Below are 12,231 nucleotides of genomic sequence, written 5' to 3'. Positions count from 1 at the left end.
TCACAATCCACAAGGGCTATGCTGGGCTCAGGACGGGATGATGCTAGGTGCCACTGAAGGTCATGACCCTGAGTTCTTAGGGGCCTGGTTTCCTCTGCATGATGGTGAAAGTACCAGGATCAGGGATATCAACAACTAAGAACAGACAAGGCACCTGCACAGATGGGCCTTTCCCCAGGTTACTGCCATCCTTTCTTAGGGCCAAGGATGAACTCCAGGAGTTCCAGAAGAGCGGGTCAAAAAATGTTTTGCCAAAACCAGGATGCCTCTTCAGTTTGGGGTTCATGAGAGAAGGTCACTCTGCCCCATTCTTATGGCAGAGAAACTGGACTCAAACTCCTACTCATGGTATGGCCTTCCTTGGAGTAAAATAATAGAAAAATTCCTGCGTTTTTTCTCCTCACAGAAATGAATAATGGTGCTGCCACCTGCTGACAGAGAGCTACATCCAGCCTTCCTTGTCCTCTTAACTCCCTCTTGCCTTTCAAAGGCTGTAAGCCATGTACCCTGTCTTTCGATTAATAACTTCTTTATTCTGGAAAAGCAAATGAAAGTCATATTCATATAAACACTGACATTACAAAGTACAGGGAAAAGGGGAAGGGAGAAGAAACACAAACCTCTACAAATCCTGCTAATACTGTCTCACCAAACAAGACCATAATGCTTTGTCCCATATTCAATCACTTATATAATAAACCACAAATAAAATCTTCTCTGGAAGATACATCGTTCCTCTTTGAGACGGCAGGGAAAAGGGACTGGAAGTTGGGGTAGGAGGCTTTATTCTTTTGGCAGATCCTCTCAGTCATTATAGATATTGCTGCACTGTTAATAAAAAATATATGCTTCTCTGTAAAGCATTAAAAAAAAAATCCAAGGATGAGATGGCTGAGGTCTCAGCTCAAGTATCTCCAAATACATTGTTGTCCATTCCCTGACCTTCCCGTGTGTTATTTCTTGGTTGTTTTCCGGATCAGTGCCATTCTCTGAAAGGAGAGCGAAATAACCAATTACACAGCTTAGAGTCAGAAACTTTCCCAGTCACCCATGTGGGGCACAGTCTATACCACAAGCCAGAGCCCTGGGGAACCTCCATTCACAGGGCAGCTCAGCAGGCTCCTTTGAGCCTGAGAGCAGTCTTCAGGGCCCCAAGAGATGTTTAGATAGGCCAGTGGATCCATTTCATTGACCAAAAGACCCAAACTGCTGGAAGTTAGCAAGATGGCAAAAAAGTTAAAACCAGAAGATGACAGCTCTTGTCTTCTGGGGACTGAGGGGCCAGGCCATCCAAGTGTGTGTTTCCAGGCCCCCAGACTAATCTCTCTGAGGATGAAGAAAATAGGGAAGGGGGCTGTTCCAAGCCTGTGGCTACACATAAAGCGAGCTGACATTTCACACTTGATGACCTACAATGAAGGAAATGGACACTAACAATTTCTACCACAACCCATCAGGGAAACATTCAGGTCATGGGGGTTTCAAATTTTACTATTACCAGCCACTGGCCAAATTACTGATTTGCTTTGTTTACTCTTTTGACCAAGACACTGTCCTAATATTATGATACTTGCTGAGAGAGACAGAGAGCGCTGAAAAGTAAGTAATTTGGAAACAGAGCCAAAATGACCATCCACTGTCTGAAGGGACTCCTTTCTGAAGAATACTGTGGCCCTTTGATTCAGGCTATCGGTGACTTCCCTGTAGGGCTTCCTCTGTGAGGTCTGTAAACATACACACTCCACAGATCCAGGCTATGGACAAGTAAGGGACACTCAGCCAGAACCACCCAAATGTGCCCATCAAGCTTGGAAAAAGCCCACTTTTCAAATCAGAGCAGCCAGTTAAATTAAGCCTTTGTTAAAAGGAAGCCATCATTGCTATTAGACTGACCAATGAGAGAGACAACTTGTTGCACAGCAGAAGTGGAGTTAGGTTCTTGTACTGACCCCTCAGGTCTGCAGTCAGAGGGACAGAGAACAAAGGGCAAGTTGGGACAGAGGCCAGAAGGCCTGGCACAGCAGCCTGGGTGCTACCCTCCAGCACAAGTACGGCCTATCTCTCTTTTCTTTCTTTTTTTTTAAGATTTTATTTATTTATTTGCCAGAGAGAGAGAGAGGAAGACTACAAGCAGGGGGAGTGGCAGAGGGAGAAGCAGGCAAGGAGCCCAACGTGGAACTCGATCCCAGGACCCTGAGATCATGACCTGTGCTGAAGGCAGACGCTTAACGACTGAGCCACCCAGGTGCCCCTCTCTCCTTTCTTTAAACTGCCCTCTAGTGAGAGGGCCACACACAGCATTCCAATCAGCCACAATGCAGAGAGATTTCATTAGGGAGATGTGGATGGGGCGAGTTCTGTCCATATTAGAAGAACCTATAATTAACAGCTTTAAGTGACACCCATCAGGGTTGACAGGAAAAACTGAGACCCCATGTGGGAACAGCAGAGTACCACAGAAGTAACTGACTATTCTCCGGTAGAGCCCTGCTGCCTCTTGCCTTCGCTGATCTTTGGTCCAGGGAGCAGAGCTTCCTGTGCGGAGGGAGTGACAAGTGCAGGGACCATAGCTGTGTGCGCTCCCTCAGAGACAGCTCAAGGGATTGACTGCACCTGCCCTGGGGTTCTGATGGCTCCTCACCTGTTTGTGGGCCTCTGTGGTGCAAGCCTTTTTGTAGGGTCGGATTTCTTCAGAGCCAAATCCTGGGATCCACATGTTCCACTGGCGTTCTGCAAGGAAGAGGCCAGCACAGAGATAAGGGGGCAGCGAAGGCAGCATCAGGTGCAGTGTGACCCTCGGACAAGGGTCAGGGAGGACTAATCTGAGCCATCAACTGTAGTAATGAACAGCGGCCCTGCAGACGGGTCTATGGAATACAAATGGAGAATCACATGTGGTGCCTCCAAGGTTTTAAATGACACCATTCGACCTTCTTGCAAAGACAAAGGAGTAACTGAGTCCAGGCTGTGAGCACTGAGCCCTAAGGTTTCCATGCAGTTCCACAGAAGAGGAAATTCCTTTGTTTCTTCAGTTGTCTCTTTTTTTTAAGTAGGCTCCATGCCCAATGTGGGGCTCGAACTCATGACGCCGAGATCAAGAGTCGCACACTCCACTGACTGAGTCAGCCAGGTGCCCCTTCAGTTGTCCTAACTCCTATGTTCAAAGTCACCCCTCTCAAACCCAAAGGAAGAGGAGGAACAGAAAGGCATTCCTAGTATTCAGGAGTTAAGAGCTGAGTCCCAGCTCTGCTGCTTCACTGTGGAGCTGGGTGACGCTGGGTCTCAGTTTCTTCATTTTTTACATGGTAGTAACAACTGTAATAACCACCTCATAGGGTGGTTGAGAGCATTCAAGGGCAAAGTGCAATCCCAGAGCCTGGGATAAATGCACAGAGATATGGATATAGGCATGGTATGTCCATACCACAGCCCTGTGTCCTGGTGCCAGTGGATATGTCATCCCTGTGAGAGTGTCACCAGAAGTTCCAACAGGGCAGAGATTCTGTTTATTCGACTCTGTCAGTAATTGGCATAGCTACATGGGCCCAAAGCTACAAATAAAAGTGTGTTGCACTTTAAGTATACCCAATATAAAAAATTATACTTACACAAGATTATTTAGGGAATAAGTCTACTCAAAAGGAGTTACATAGTTTATCACACTCCCCGAAAGCAGTGAAAACAGACTTAAAAATCTGTTTTGCCCCAGGCACAGCACTTACTTAAATTGAATATTAGTGGTTTTATAGTTATACTTCATGTCTAACGTATAGTAACCACTGGGTGAATGAATGATTCATGTTTGGTTCTAGAAGAATTTTATATATAGCTCTCCTCCAATATTTTTTTTTAAACATTTTATTTATTTTTTTGACAGGGAGAGACACAGCAAGAGAGGGAACACAAGCAGGAGGAATGGAAGAGGGAGAACAGGCTTCCTGTCAAGCGGGGGAGCCCGATGCGGGAGGGATCATGACCTGAGGCGAAAGCAGACGCTTAAGGACTGAGCCACCTGGGCACCTTGTCTTTTTTTTTTTAAAGATTTTATTTAGGGGTGCCTGGGTGGCTCAGTCGTTAGGCGCCTGCCTTCGGCTCAGGTCATGATCCCAGGGTCCTGGGATCGAGCCTCACATCCGGCTCCCTGCACAGTGGGAAGCCTGCTTTCCCCTCTCCCGCTCCCCCTGCTTGTGTTCCCTCTCTCGTCTCTCTCTCTGTCAAATAAATCAATAAAATCTTAAGAAAAAGAAAAAAAGATTTTATTTATTTGTCAGAGAGAGAGAGAGCACAAGTGGGGAGAGTGGCAGGCAGAGGGAGAAGCAGGCTCCCCACTGAGCAAGGAGCCTGATGCGGGACTTGATCCCAGGATCCCGGGATCATGACCTGAGCAGAAGGCAGACGCCCAACCAACTGAGCCACCTAGGTATCCCTCCTCCAATATTTCTTTGAAAATAAAAATGCTGAAGGCTTCTGCTAATATCTGTTGTCAGTACTTGAAAGTGACACTGAGATCATTCTTTGGGAATTAAACTTTACAATCCACACAAAGAGCATCAGGATATGGATCTGCAAAGTCTCTTTAAAGAAAGAGAGTAGTGGGGTGCATGGCTGACTCACTTGGTGGAGCATGAGACTCTTGATCTTGGGGTTTGGAGTTCCAGCCCCACATTAGGTGTAGAGATTACATAAAAAAATAAAATCTTAGGGGCACCTGAGTGGTACAGTCGGTTGAGCAACCATCTCTTGGTTTCAGCTCAGGTCCTGATCTCGAGGTCGTGGGACTGAGCCCTGACTTGGGCCCCGCACTTAGCAGGGAGTGTACTTAAGAGTTTCTCTCCCTCTCTCTCTACCCCTCCCCCTGGCTCGCTCTCTCTCAAATAAATAAATAAATCCCAGATCACTGGGTAGCTCAGTTAATTAGGTGTCCAACTCTTGGTTTCAGCTGAGATCATGATTTCAGGGTCAAGGGATCGAGCCCACATCTGGCTCCTCACTCAGCATGGGGTCTGCTTGAGAGTCTCTCCCTTTCCCTCTCCCTGCTTGTTCTCTCTCCAAAATAAATGAATAAAATCTTTAAAAAAATTAAAATAAATAATCTTTAAAAAAACAAAAATTTTTTTAAATTAAAAAAAAAAGCTACCAGGCAAGAATGCACACACATTAAATATGTGTAGCAAAATATTTAAATATGCATTTATTTTTTAAGATTTTATTCGACAGAGAGCACAAGCTGGGGGAAGGGGCAGCAGGAGAGGTGAAGCAGGCTCCCTGGACCCCAGGATCACAACCTGAGCCAAAGGCAGACACTTAACTTGACTGAGCCACCCAGGTATCCCTAAATGTGCATGTATTTATATTTTATATAATATTAATGTAATAGCAACAACAATCATTTAGTGACTAAAAGGTATAGTAAAAATGTGTGGCATAGGGATGCCTGGGTGGCTCAGTCATTAAGCGTCTGCCTTTGGCACAGGTCATGATCCCAGGGTCCTGGGATCGAGCCCCACATCGGGCTCCCTGCTCGACGGGAAGCCTACTTCTCCCTCTCCCACTCCCCCTGCTTGTGTTCCCTCTCTTGATGTTTCTGTCAAATAAATAAATAAAATCTTTTTTAAAAAATGCGTGGCATAAAGCAACATTGTACAAAGCATTCCATGTACATTATGTCATTGAACTTCTATATTTCTCAAGACTTTATCCATCAGAAGGGGAGGTTAGTCAATTATGCAAGTATAGGAAATTGGGTAGAAGCTCTATCCATCCCAGTCTGTCAGGAGAGAGGTGGTGTCCAGAGTTTACAGCTCCATTGGCAAGCTTATCTTTGTTGGGGGAGTGGTGTGCAGCAGACCTAGGTGGTCTGGTGCCATTCAATACCAGGTTCCCTAATTCCACACGCTCCGATCCCTTACCCCCTAAGCAATCTTCTGATTATGATTCAGCCTCCATTAGGCCTGCTACAGAAGCTGTTCTGGCCATGCAGAATTTTGAGTATTCTTGTTATGGTGATAATTACTTCTCACTCTTAATGAATAAACTAATATTCTAATTGTATTTTCAATAATTAAAATACAAAATATTTAAAAATAGGAATGCCAAACTCTCAAAGTAATATAATCTGTTGTGTGTGAGGTTTTTGAGGCAAGATATACATAAAATTTACCATTTTAACCATTTTTTAGTACACAGTTCGGTCGCATTCAGCATGTTCACACTGTTTGCAACCATTACCACTATCCACCTCCAAAACGTTTTCATCATCTCAAATTAAAACTCTGTACACATTCGGGGCGCCTGGGTGGCTCAGTTGGTTGGGCGACTGCCTTCGGCTCAGGTCATGATCCTGGAGTCCCTGGATCGAGTCCCGCATCGGGCTCCCTGCTCGGTGGGGAGTCTGCTTCTCCCTCTGACCCTCCCCCCCATGTGCTCTCTCTCTCTCTCATTCTCTCTGTCTCAAATAAATAAATAAAATCTTTAAAAAAACAACAACAAAAAAAACTCTGTACACATTAAATAAGTCCCAATTTCCCCTCCCACAGCCCCTTGTCACCACCATTCTACTTTCTGTCTCTATCAATTTGCGTTGTGATGGTTTTAAAACATGTCTGCAAATTCCCTTACATGCCTCCCCTCAAGAAGTGCAGCCTAGGGACGTCTGGGTGGCTCAGTGGTTAAGCGTCTGCCTTCAGCTCAGGTCATGATCCCAGGGTGCTGGGATCGAGCCCCACATCAGGCTCCTTGCTCAGTGGGAAGCCTGCTTCTCCCTCTCCCACTCCCCCTGCTTGTGTTTCTGCTCTCGCTGTCTCTCTTTCTGTCAAATAAATAATAAAATCTTAAAAAGAAAAAAAAAAGAAGAAGAAGCGGTGCCTATGTTCCTTCCCCTTGAACCTGGCCATATCTTTGTTATAGCCTCAAAGAATAGAATTTAGGGGGTGCCTGGGTGATTCAGTCAGTAAAGCATCTGACTCTTGATTTCGGCTCAGGTCATGATCTCAGGGTCTTAAGATCAAGCCCTGCGTTGTTGGCTCTGAGCTCAGTGGGGAGTCTGCTGCTCTCCTTCTCCCTCTCCCCCTCCCCCCCCCCCTGCTTGCATGCCCCCCCCCAATAAATAAATAAATACATCCATCCATCCATAAACCTATCTTTAGGAAAAAAAATAGAATTCAGTAGGAATGATGCTGTGTGACTTCAGACACTACGTTAGTAAAGGCCGTGCAATTTCTGCCAGGTGGTTATGGGACACACATCCTGGGAGCCTTCAGCTACCACGTAAGAAGTCCAACTATCCTGGGACTGCACAGGATGAGACCGTGTTGAGAGACTGCAGAGAGAGGGAGACCTGTGGAGTCCCAGGTTGTTCTTTTTTTTTTTTTAAGATTCATTTATTTTAGAGAGAGAGCACGAGCGGGAGGGGCAGAGGGAGAGGGAGCAAGAATCTTAAGCAGGCTCCTCACTGAGCCTGACTCGGGGCTCGACCTCACAACCCTGAGATCACAACCTGAGCCAGAACCAAGATTTTGACACTTTGACTGTGCCACCCAGGCGCCCCTGGAATCCCAGCTTTTTGAGAGTTTCTAGCCCCAATATCAGACTTGGACATGATGAAACTCTGTCATAGGTTGAACTGTGTTGCTCAAAAAAGACATGTTTAAGTCTTAACCCCCAGTACCTCAGCATATACTGGAAATAGGGTTATTGCAGATACGATTAATTAAGATGAGGTCATACAGGAGTAGGGTGGGCCCTTAATCCTGTATGACTGGCATCCTATGAGAGGAGAAGAGACAGAGAGAGGGACACACACAAGGGAGAAGGCCACGTGAAGACAGAGGCATAGACAGAGTGATGCAACTATACGCAGATAATGCCAAGGATTGCTAGCCACCCCAGCAGCTAGGAAAAGGTGAGGAAGGATTCTTCATAGAAGCATTGGAGGGATCATGGCCCTCCTGATACCTTGATTTTAGGTTTTTGGCCTCCAGAAATGTGAGAGAATAAATTTTTTTGTTTTAAGCTACCTAGTTTGTGGCACTTTGTTATACAGTAGCCCTAGGAGACTAATACATCTTCCTTCAAAACAATCTCAGCCCTAGGTACCACCTGACTTTAATTACATGAGAGACCCTCCGCAAAACTGCCTAGCTAAGCCCAGTCAACCCCCAGACATATGAACAAAATAAACAATTGTTACTGTTTTAAGCCACTGTTATCATTTTAAGTTTGTTACCTAATAACAGATAATTGGAATATCTGTCCTCTGTTACTAAAACCAGCAACATGAACCAGAAGTATGTTACTTATTCCACCAAGATTACCAGCACTTCCCCAAGCTGTATCTTCCTGTCACCGGAAAGGAAGCCTTTCAGTAACTACTCATGGGCTGATCTATACTGAATCCCTTAATTTCTTCTGTCTCATTCAGTTGGCCTGATTATCTTCATACTCACAAGATTGTTCACTTTCTTTTGAGCACACTGTAACCAGTGCAGAGGGGGGCTTATTCATTTCCCAAGTGATGATGTTAGCAATGTTAGCAAGTATCTCTCAGAAAAACCCAAGCTTGAATTTAGTGTCTGGTAAGTAGAAAAATGGAATACAAAATTATATGTACATTATGATTGTAATTTTGGGGGGGAAATGGATAAATAAGCTAAAAACTGGAAGAGAAACACCATTATCTAAATGGTGGAGACATAAGAGCTACATTTACGAAACTCTTACCTTGTGCCAGGCCCTGAGCCAGTCACCTGACAAATATAACCCATAGTTCTCACGATCACCCTGTAAGGATGATATTATGATCTCTACTTTACAAATGAGAAAACGGGCTCTAAGAGAAAGTGAGGAGGAAGGATAAGGTGATACAGATAGAAAGTGGCAAACCCAATGCCTGGGCTTATTCTCCTGACGATGGATGGATTTCTCTTCTCTATGTGATGCTAATTGAATGAATACATCTATGCCGGAGCCCAAAAGTCTAATCCTGACATGAAAGTTCCTCTGACTACATGTTCCTGGTGGTCCTGAAGGAGCAACAGTGTGGATGCCTCAGGGAGAAACGAGACAACATACCTAGATGCAGCTGGACATCTTTCACCTCCAGGGTGCTGGACTTGCGATGCCGAGCAAGCTGGCAGGCCGCTGTCACCACACTCTCAATAAAATCATCAGCAATCTGCAGCAGCATCTGGGAGACAACAGTGGGGGAGAGTAACCATGACACTGGCAGAACAGGCTCCTGTTGCTGGGACAACTGTGTCTGCTTGAATCACGTATTTAGTTAGGCTTTCTGGTAGAAGGCCTGGAATCAGCATCTGGACTATGATGAGGATGAGGAGGAGTGAGGACAACACTAGAAACACATCAACTCATTAAGCAGGTTGAGTGCAACTCACACATTTCTGAGGACGTTATTCTCTGTACTTTCTACCTAGAGGGATCAACCAGCCCGATCCCTCACCCTCATATTTTCTTCCGAATTAAGTGGGAAAACAAAAGTGAATCATTATACTTCCTCATTCACAGTCTCCTAAAGCATTTTTATTTCCATTAATCTCACCAAGTCCTTATACTAATCCTGTGAAAAAAGTGGGGCATAGATTTTATCCCCTTCTATACAGAAGGGTGCTGACTCATGGCCATGCAACTACTAAGCAGTGGACCCAGCATTTGACTTTGAGGTTCCATGTCTAAAACCTGGGTTCTTTCCACTTCATTATCAATTATCCTGGACTATGTGAAGAGTAAAGTCAGAATTCTGAAGCTAAAAATCTACGTGAAAAAAATTGGAATTTTCGTCAGTCAGTTCGTTCCCCATGGCTTCCTCTGCTGAACAAAAATAAAATAAAATTACAACCATGGATAGACATTACTTATTCTGCTAGACCATTATTGCATTGTCATCTTTCCTATGAAACCAAATGGATGCCATCTAATGGAGAGACCGACCCTCCCTCCCTCCCTCTCTCTCTCTTTTTAAAGTAAGCTCTTGGGGCGCCTGGGTGGCTCAGTTGGTTGGGCGTCTGCCTTTGGCTCAGGTCGTGATCCCAGGGTCCAGGGATTGAGCCCCGCATCCGGCTCCGTGCTTCTCCATCTCCTCTGCCCCTCCTCCCTGCCTATGCTCTCTCTCTCGCACATTCTATCTCTCTTAAATAAATGAATAAAACCTTAAAAAGAAAGAAAAAGTAAGGTCTTTACCCAATGTGGGGCTTGAATTCACTACCCCAAGACCAAGAGTCGCACGCTCTACCAACTGAGTCAGCCAAGCACCCCCTAATGGAGAGATTTCTGATTAAACACGGCAGATCAATTCCAAAAATGACCTCTTCTCCTTCCCTAAATGCACTAAAATAACAGTAAAGGAAAAAAAGACATATAAATCCACAAAGACAATAAGAACAGAAGAGAAAAACTTAAAAGATAAGAGAATCCAATTTTAAAGTAAATTTTTTTTTTAAAGATTTTATTTATTTATTTGACAGGGAGAGAGAGCATGCACAAGCAGGGGGAGCAGTAGAGGGAGAACCAGGCTTCCCGCCTAGCAGGGAGCCCGATGCGGGCCTCGATCCCAGGACCCTGAGATCATGACCCAAGCTGAAGGCAGATGCTTAACCGACTGAGCCACCCAGGCGCCCCTAAAGTAAATTTTTGCCAAAAAGATGACAGAGGAAAAGTGGGATCTGATATAGCAGACGGAAGGTACAACATAAGTGCCTACTGAAAGGACACCAATGAGAATTGACCTGATTTACCCCCTGCAACTCCTAGAAGATCCAGGTTCTGGAAGTGCCGTTTATCACAGAATATTGGGCTGAGGCATGGAACTAAAGACTGAGAAATTACTACATGTCTATATACAGACTAGTCCCCCATGCCCCCACACTCCAAAAGCAGCCAAGTGACCTCCCCACACATACCTGATCCAGCACACAGTAGGTTTATTCCCTCGGGAACTGAATAGGCATGGCTCTGGATTAGAATACACCAGACACAGCAGAAGGAGGGGACAGACACAGCCTCCCTCTCTTGCCTTTCTCCCAGAATGTCAGAAGCTAGAGATAAACCCTCCAGATAGGAGCCTGGAGGATTTTTCTCTGGAGATCCTAAACAACTCCAGAGAAAAGACTTACAGATGCTGACATGTAGAGAATCTCCTAAAAGAAGGCTGACTTGTGGACAAATTATTCTGAAGTGAAGCCAGTGGTTTGCTAAAACTGGCTGAGTGGAGCTCATAAAAGCCAATTGATTATATGCATTTCTTCACAATCTTAAATTCAGTAACATGTGGATAGCTTAAAACAGAGCATATTGGGAATATTTACACCATAGAAATTATGAAATGTTAAAAATTAGGGTCTTTCTTTCCACAGAGTTGGTTGCTAAACATTTACCAGTACAATACTGAATGAAGCCCATCAGTAAGTTCTGCTTCAAATCAGTTATTTGTTTATTTTAACAATAAAGATTTTTTTTTAAAGATTTTATTTATTTGACAGAGACACAGCGAGAGGGGGAGCAGGGGACGGGGAGTGGGAGAAGGAGAAGCAGGCTACTTGCTGAGCAGGGAGCCCAACGCAGGGCTCGATCCCAGGACCCTGGGATCATGACCCAAGCCGAAGGCAGTCACTTAATGACTGAGCCACCCAGGCGCCCCTCAAATCAGTTTTCTAGTGGCTCAGTCTTTAAGAACATATAGTCAAGAACACCAAACATGTGAAGAAAATCTCCAACACTAAAAAGAAAATAAACCAAAGGAGAAAAAAGGGACCCAGAAGACACTAAGATAATGCAGGGAAAAGAAGAAAATGTCAAAAAATGTAATTCCACAGAGAGAAAGGTAAGAAAAGATATTGCAACCATAAAATAATAACAGAGTGGCTTGGGGATAAAAAGGACCAATTAGGGGCACCTGGCTGGCTCCGTCAGTACCGTGTGCAATTCTTTTTTTTTTTTTTAAGATTTTATTTATTTATTTGAGAGAGAGCACATGAGAGAGGGGAGGGTCAGAGGGAGAAGCAGACTCCCTGCCAAGCAGGGAGCCCGATGCGGGACTCGATCCTGGGACTCCAGGATCATGACCTGAGCTAGAATCTTTAAAAAAAAAAAAAAAAAAAAAAAAAAAAGGGCAAGCTAGTCAACAAGAAAACCTGGGCATTAAAATTTTTATGTCAAAAAAAAAAAACCCAAAAAACCTTAAAATAGGTTTAGAAGATAAACTAAGGAAAATCTCCCTAG

At 44.6% G+C, this 12,231-nt stretch overlaps 1 protein-coding gene across 3 annotated transcripts in view; it reads right to left on the bottom strand.

The window, feature by feature from the left end:
- Positions 1–512: 512 nt before the first annotated feature.
- Positions 513–12,231, bottom strand: part of TAF12 (TATA-box binding protein associated factor 12) — a 35,121-nt gene continuing 23,402 nt past the window's right edge. For all 3 annotated transcript variants that reach the window (XM_025856838.2, XM_073903083.1, XM_073903084.1), the window contains 3 exons: positions 9,070–9,184; positions 2,642–2,730; positions 513–989 (listed from right to left, as the gene is read on the bottom strand). In XM_025856838.2, the coding sequence (XP_025712623.1) occupies positions 954–989; positions 2,642–2,730; positions 9,070–9,184 (240 nt within the window). In that variant the 3' untranslated portion in view covers positions 513–953. The remainder of the gene's footprint in view (positions 990–2,641; positions 2,731–9,069; positions 9,185–12,231) is intronic.

The sequence above is a fragment of the Callorhinus ursinus genome, unplaced genomic scaffold (genome assembly GCF_003265705.2).
Source record: "Callorhinus ursinus isolate GAN/ISIS: 27379988/994484 unplaced genomic scaffold, GSC_fseal_2.0 scaffold18, whole genome shotgun sequence".
NCBI classification, from domain to species: Eukaryota; Metazoa; Chordata; class Mammalia; order Carnivora; family Otariidae; genus Callorhinus; species Callorhinus ursinus.
The sequence above is the reverse complement of the archived record's forward strand: the minus strand, read 5'-3'. Positions and strand labels throughout refer to the sequence as shown.